The following is a 6,670-nucleotide window of genomic DNA, read 5'->3' as shown; positions in this document are numbered from 1 at the left end:
ACCGACTAAAGCGTTTCTCGTAAGCAAACCCACAATCAGAACAAAGGCGACGATTGTAAGACTCAAGGAAATTCGTATCCGGGAACTGACGATAAGTTATATGACATGAGTTGATATGCTGGAACAAAGACCCTGTGTTTGTCGAGACAACCGCACAAAAAGGACACTTTGTAACTTCTTGAGAGGAGCAGCGTTGAGAAGGATAGGAAGTTGGATAATCAATTTCCTCGTCAGACTCAGACATAGCTCCAACACACAGGAAATGTGACACAAAGCCCAATTTGTGTTTTTGTGTGTGTTTTCATGAGGATTTGCGTGGAAAACGAGGCAAACCCATGTGTGGGTTTGTGAAACAGATACCCACAGAAACTTTGCAAAACCCACAAAGAATCCACAAAAAAACCACGTAAAACCATAAGAAACGTGCCATAGCCCACCATAACCCACCTTGAGGGTTTTGTAAAATTAAGAAACCCATACATAAACCTGCGAAATCTACTATGGGAAACGCTCTTAATTAGAGGCCCCGCCATTTTGATTTCTAATTTAGGGTTGAGTTTGCTATATATAGACTTTTTTTATTGAATTCAATCGTCTATAATTATCGGTGGAACCCATAAAAACCCATGGAACTGCCAATGCAAATTGCAACGGTAAGTGAACATTGAACTGATTGTAATCAGGTTTGATTATATTTCCAGTTACCTTATCTAATCGCCACATCTTGCAATTACGTGCTACTAAACATTTGGCACGCTTACTCTAGATTAGCAAAAATGCACTCTAGAAGTGTAGTGTCTTTGCTTTCTTTTCACGTTCAGTAGCAGTCCTTGTCAGTTATCTGCTTTTTCACTGACGATTCATTTGCCCAGGTGATGAATCGCTGATGTGGTTTCTTTCAGTTGAACCGTCGTAAAACGAGCGACCTCTGCATTGCTGAGCATTCATCTGTACTTGAGGATTTTATCGTTTTCTAGTAGAAAGCAGTCGTTGCAACTGCAGTAATACAGACAAGAAGAGACAAGAGGTACATATTAGTTTGTTTTTTCTGAATCTTGTTCAAAAGCCTCAATCCCTGGCAAGCTCCATCCATGTCCGTAGCTTGAAGAAACTACCGACATTTCTGTTTTCGGCTGGCTTAGGCTTCTTCATTGATGGTTTCATCTACATACAACATCACAGGAAAATGTGAAACAGCCTAACTCATTCTACATCTGAAGAGCGACATTCACGGCACGTAGACATCTCTACAAACCACGTCAACTAAGACCCAAGTCGCTGGACTGCGCTGTACATGTGGTAGGTGAAAGCATAATCCTATTGCAGACGCCGCGACAGCGAACCGCCAAAACAGACTGCCGGTTGAGTCCAAGTGCCCGCGTATTTGCAATTTCAACAGTGCGTGACGGTGATTGGTTACAGAAGACTCCCGTTCAGGTACGCATTTTTCAAGCGTGACGCCGATTGGTTCATTTCGATCCTCCTTGATTCTGCTGCTTCCGGTCACATCTTGGGAGGCCCAAGGTGGTAGCTGTTTAGTCTCTCTAGACTTGCTACTTGCTACTCTACAATCAACTAAGTATGAAAGTAAACACTATCAGTCTGGTTGGTAGGCGTGACTTTGGATCACGAGTGCACCCAGGGTGGTAGATGACATGCCAACAAAACATTGCAACATTTCTGTCTTCCTGTAACAACTGCATTGGGTTTTGCGTGTGTTTCGAAGGTTCCAGTGGGTTTTCGTAATCTGCAGTCGTGCTCTGCTGTCAAGTTGATTTTGTAACAAAACGCTAGCGGAGGTCATTTACTACTACATCACTTTTGATTAGCAGCTTTCCTGGCGTTTAGTTACTGTAAACGCATCAGTTCTCTGCTCAGGCTGGGTTTCAGATTTCCCAACTATTGATATGTGGGTTCTTTCATCAAAACCCTAAAAACCCATATTCCTTGTGTTTCGTATAGACGTAGTCATATACGCGGTCAATAGAGCTCAAATAAATAGTTCCCTAGACTAGGCGAGAAAGAACTACAAATGTCTACGAATTCTAGCTATTCTGCCTGTCTCATGCAGCATTACCAGCTGCGCGTGCGTCAAATAAAACCCATGTTGTGTGTTTGGAACGTTTCATGCTGTGTTTTTGATGGGTTTTACGAATTCGGTCTACAGAAACCCATGTATAACACATGTTAACTTAGATGGGTTTTGTGTCACATTCCCTGTGACACGAACAGGATCGAGCAGACAGCTATCAGAAACTAAGTAGACTGAAGAATGCGTTGACCTTGTCTAAACAAGCGAGCTGACAGTTATCAAAGAACCAAAACAGAGGAAGAAATCGCAGACAAGAATCATAGCGTAAACATCGCCATGACATATCGGTATATATATATATATATATATATATATATATATACTAGAATCTATAGCCCGTTCTTCGTACGGGCAAGATACTGTAGTGTAAAGATAGGTCTGTGGACACGTCACGTGCAATCCTTGTTGCGAGGTCCCGGATATGCTGAATAAATTCGAATCTTGCTCTTCGCGCTTGTTTCGATAGAAATCGACACATTCCCCGTGTAGCACTTGCTGCAGAAAACGTGTAAGTTGCATTCGGTGCAAATGCAATCAGAATTTGGAGAGAAACGAAAGCGGTAGAAGAGTAAGTTTCGTCGGCAATAGATATATTCGATTGCTCAAAGCTTTGCGAAGAACGACGATGCATACAGTCTACACGGGACTGGTGTGGGCGTGTTTTCGAATGAAATGGAATGTGTAGCGTTTGCGTCATCGAGAAATTTTACGCGGGGTCGACCCCTTGAGGGGAGACCCGGTCCATAGTTTTTTAAATTCTTTTTCGCAAACCTTCCCCTGTGCGTGCCGATCTCTCTTGCGAGAACGGACAAAAGACGTGGTCGCCAAACGCGAACACACACACACACACACACACACACACACACACACACACACACACACAGACAATTTGAGCTTTATATATTATATATACCGTATTCGCCCTTAATAACGCCCTGGGCGTATAGAAGAGAAACACTTTTTTCTGGACGTATACTAGGGCATGGGCGTTATTTTGGTCCTAGGAGTATATGGTCACTAAATGTTGTCGTCTGGCCAGTCATCATCTAAATACTTGAAGACAGAAATACCACATGTTCAAATGCTTGCATTTATCCATTTGCAAGATCCAAGGTACTGGTATCCATTCAGCATCAACATACACGCAGAAACTAGACACTGTACACACGTGGTCGGACTGAAGCCCGTCAAGAGCATCAGCGGCGGTAATTGCAACGAAGACATGAGTCTAGCGGCACGCACTCTCACTCAACATTGACACCAGCTCTTCAAACGCACACAGACGGAGACGAATGTTCTGCGGACCCATTTTGTTTTGTCTGCGCATGCGTATTCCGGGCTTATACTAGGGCATGGGCGTATAGTTGGGCATGGGCGTTTTTCGGGCTGAAAGTTCTGACCTGTCGAGCATGGGCGTATATACGGGCATGGGCGTTATTTCGGTATGGGCTGTAATTATTACGGGCGAATACGGTATAATAGTGTGTATACAAAAAAAGTCTATACAAACTGCACGCAAAAATTAATAGTTGCTCTAAATGACAAAAACTCTTTATGCCCATAAAATTTTATATTTACGTGAGTCACTGAGCAACCTAAAAAGAAACAACAACAGCAGCAACCACTACAACAGCAACAACAACAATAGCAACCGCTTTAAAGTAAAAGAGAAAAAAACAAAATAACAATTTTAAGAAGTTATTATTAAATTTTTAAAAATATTTAGTTAAATTTTAAATTGAAATGTTAAAAACTTAAATTCAAAAATATTAGGTCTTTCAAATTACTGTTTTGAAAAGACAATTAAGAATTAGAAAATAAATGCAGAAAATTACAAAATTAGATACATATAAACTGTAATACCAAAACATAGAAGGGTCCAACCGCCCATTGACCCTCTATGTCTACATAAATAAGACCTGTATATTTTCATTACCTGTTCACAATGTTGTCCCTGAGGAGATGTATAGTAATTTAATTAATACGTTAATTGATGTATATGTAAGTACAAAATGTGCTGCTGATATACATTCCTATAGACTAGGAATAAACGTATGGACATAGTTTTGAATGCATGATAAGGAACACTAAAACATACAAGTGGGTGTAATGAAAGCAACAAAACATTTACTAATTAATCAAATATCTCAAACAAAGGTAGAGTGATGTCTTCCATTCTACATAACTACATGGTATACACAATTCACATCCTTCCTACTTCACATTCGTTATCAGTTTTCTTCTTGCCATGCTTCGACTCCCCAGTTCTCCTCCTACTTTGGTTGTTTTTAAGTTATGTTTCTTTTTCCTTTGTACTCCCTTGCAGAAAATGTAAAGACATACATTGAAATATCTAGCTATCATTTTTCTCTTAGTATTATGACATGTGGGATAGACACACAGTCATCAGTGAGTCCCTCAGCCATCCGTATCAAAACCTCTTTCACATTTCTGGTAGCCATCAAAGTATCTTCTGCTATACATTAAAACATTAGCTCTACTTTCAACATCATATCAAATGTGCGACCTGTAACATGCTCAAGACAGCCATTCTTGAATTCTCTCAAACTAGTTAGTGTTGCAAAACTGCTATGATCTGGAGCTGAATTTAAGACATACTCAAGGCAAGCATCACACACTACCTCATTTTTCTTAATACTATGGACACAATAACCCACAAGATAGAACAAACTGTTACACTCCGCTTTAGTCAATTCCTCTACAGACTTGGCTTCTGAGATTTCAATTTCCATCAACTCTGGATCAGGATTCATTGATAGTTGTATTGGTTGGGAAAGGAAATCAACAGCATAATCTGTGTCATCATGTTGATAGCTTACACGATTCCCACCTAGAGGTTGCATAAACTGAACAATGCTGATAATTTTTAGTGCACATTTGAAAGCCACAGGTGATGGTACAGAATTGTTTAGCCTTACTACACTAAAAAGGTTCTCAAGACAATCTTGAGTGAGGCGTGAAGTCAGCAGAAACTTATGTCCACTACCAAGCAACTCCTCTTGTATGTCCAGCACAGAAGTTGTTGCCATTATGACACCTGCTTGCACAGGCTTCCAGTTTTCTTTTCCACTAATCTTCAAAGACTTGAAGAGTGTGACCACAGACCAAATAACAAAAAATCCATTATGTTAGCAGAAATACAGCATGCCAATGAAATATGTGATGAGAACGAGCATGCACAAACTAACATGCATTCATGATCATTTCAAACAAGATGACATATCTCAGTACAGACCATTACCCTCATCAGGTGACAGATGGTCTTCTTGCATAGCATCAGCAGCATAGCTGTGATCTTGCACATCTGTTGTTACTTGAACACCAGCATTCAGAGAGTCTTCTTCCTTTGTGCTGTTTCGAGACTTTCTGCTATTCTTAAAGCCAACTTTCCTGTGGGGAAATATTGTTGGTACTGCATTCCATTTCAGTTTCTTCTTTCCACCTTTCCTGTGTTGCTCAAATTGAGAGCTATCAAAATGAGCCTTGAAGAAATAAACAGAAATTTTACAAGGCGCTTCTTACGGTAATTTTACTAGTATCAAGTGTGGATAGTAAATATATAGATATATACAATCGCAAAGTTATACTGCAGGTAGCGTGAGAGCAGCCAACAAGCACTAATTTCAAACTTTATCGAACTGTGTAGTGTTCTAATGTGTACTGCAGATATACGAGCTTGTTGGCACCATCCAAAATGCCGCATGAAACTAACAATCAATTATATTCTTGTGCCCTGTGCACACAGTCTAGCTACAGCCCTCTAGCAGGCGTAAGACGTTTGCTAAGACGTTCTTTTTGACACTTGTTCATACATGCTTGTACACAATGTTCTTCTTACGTCACACAAGTAAGAATAAAGTGTAGGAGTCCAATTCTTTCGGCTGACTCGATTTGTCCACACTTTTCTTCTGGCAGGATCGCGCGGAAACCTGTACATGGTATGACCTTTCTCATATCTGTTGAAACAACCCCATGCACAGCAGGCGGGCATTGCTCTCAACCTTCAACAGTCAAAGAAAAAACCAAAAACAGTCAGTAACACGGATCTCGTACAAGCGCAGGTGGAGTTAAAATGGCGCCTGTACGTCTACGGCTGCTATTAGTAGCCTCGCAAGCCAGGCACTTTCGCGCAGTCGCTGAGCTAAACGCACTTGAATCACGCGAGGAGGAGGAGGAGGAGCTTTTCCTGAAATTTCTCCAGCGCGAGAAGAGCCTCGTCGCTTTCGAGAACGTCACAGTGACGTGGGACTCCGGATACACAGTCTTATAGCTTGGATAAGGCTAATTTGATTTTCTAAAGAGCTTGCAAATGTAATTGCGTTTGATACGTAAAGCGCAGACAAGCCCTCAGCGGAGAGCGCTTGAACACAAAAGCCAGTGAAGTTGTTGATGGACAAAATGCTGTTGAGTAATGAGCTCAAGAATGGCTTACATGGGACTGGTCCAGTGAACCTACACTCTACAGCAACGTTTCTTTGTACTGAACTCATCTGCACGTTTGAAACCGACTTATCAGTGTTCACGCCACTTTTGCGCGTCTACTCTGACATCAAGTCT

At 41.1% G+C, this 6,670-nt stretch overlaps 2 protein-coding genes across 4 annotated transcripts; both read right to left on the bottom strand.

Moving 5' to 3' along the window:
* Window positions 1–678: 678 nt before the first annotated feature.
* LOC134189729 (THAP domain-containing protein 2-like) lies at window positions 679–6,160 on the bottom strand. 2 transcript variants are annotated; one of them, XR_009971527.1, is made up of 4 exons: window positions 5,952–6,160; window positions 5,355–5,595; window positions 1,032–1,164; window positions 679–973 (listed from the first exon to the last, which is right to left on the bottom strand). XR_009971527.1 is itself a non-coding variant. In XM_062658096.1 (3 exons), the coding sequence occupies exons 1-3, from the start codon at window positions 6,102–6,104 to the stop codon at window positions 1,139–1,141; spliced, it is 420 nt and encodes a 139-aa protein (XP_062514080.1). In that variant the 5' UTR covers window positions 6,105–6,160; the 3' UTR covers window positions 679–1,138. The 2 variants fall into 2 exon arrangements, 1 of the variants encoding a protein (XP_062514080.1); XM_062658096.1 differs by having other exon boundaries at window positions 679–1,164.
* On the bottom strand, window positions 4,245–5,340 carry LOC134189728 (uncharacterized). 2 transcript variants are annotated; one of them, XM_062658092.1, is made up of 2 exons: window positions 4,620–5,340; window positions 4,245–4,565 (listed from the first exon to the last, which is right to left on the bottom strand). In XM_062658092.1, exons 1-2 carry the CDS (start codon window positions 5,140–5,142, stop codon window positions 4,453–4,455), a joined length of 636 nt encoding a protein of 211 aa, XP_062514076.1. In that variant the 5' UTR covers window positions 5,143–5,340; the 3' UTR covers window positions 4,245–4,452. The 2 variants fall into 2 exon arrangements, with proteins under 2 accessions (XP_062514076.1, XP_062514079.1); XM_062658095.1 differs by having other exon boundaries at window positions 4,546–4,660; window positions 4,735–5,340.
* Window positions 6,161–6,670: the final 510 nt, after the last annotated feature.

The sequence above is a fragment of the Corticium candelabrum genome, chromosome 14, assembly GCF_963422355.1.
Source record: "Corticium candelabrum chromosome 14, ooCorCand1.1, whole genome shotgun sequence".
NCBI classification, from domain to species: Eukaryota; Metazoa; Porifera; class Homoscleromorpha; order Homosclerophorida; family Plakinidae; genus Corticium; species Corticium candelabrum.
The sequence above is the reverse complement of the archived record's forward strand: the minus strand, read 5'-3'. Positions and strand labels throughout refer to the sequence as shown.

What these genes read in the sequence shown, in the direction of transcription:
- LOC134189729 (XM_062658096.1), bottom strand. Translation starts at nt 6,104, where the DNA reads ATGCCCGCCTGCTGTGCATGGGGTTGTTTCAACAGATATGAGAAAGGT. An exon ending in TTTATTCTTACTTGTGTGAC is followed by an intron (nt 5,596 to 5,951) that starts GTAAGAAGAACA and finishes TATTTCTTCAAG; the next exon opens with GCTCATTTTGATAGCTCTCA. An exon ending in CCATCTGTCACCTGATGAGG is followed by an intron (nt 1,165 to 5,354) that starts GTAATGGTCTGT and finishes TGTTGTATGTAG; the next exon opens with ATGAAACCATCAATGAAGAA.
- LOC134189728 (XM_062658092.1), bottom strand. Translation starts at nt 5,142, where the DNA reads ATGGCAACAACTTCTGTGCTGGACATACAAGAGGAGTTGCTTGGTAGT. An exon ending in CTGTCTTGAGCATGTTACAG is followed by an intron (nt 4,566 to 4,619) that starts GTCGCACATTTG and finishes AATGTATAGCAG; the next exon opens with AAGATACTTTGATGGCTACC.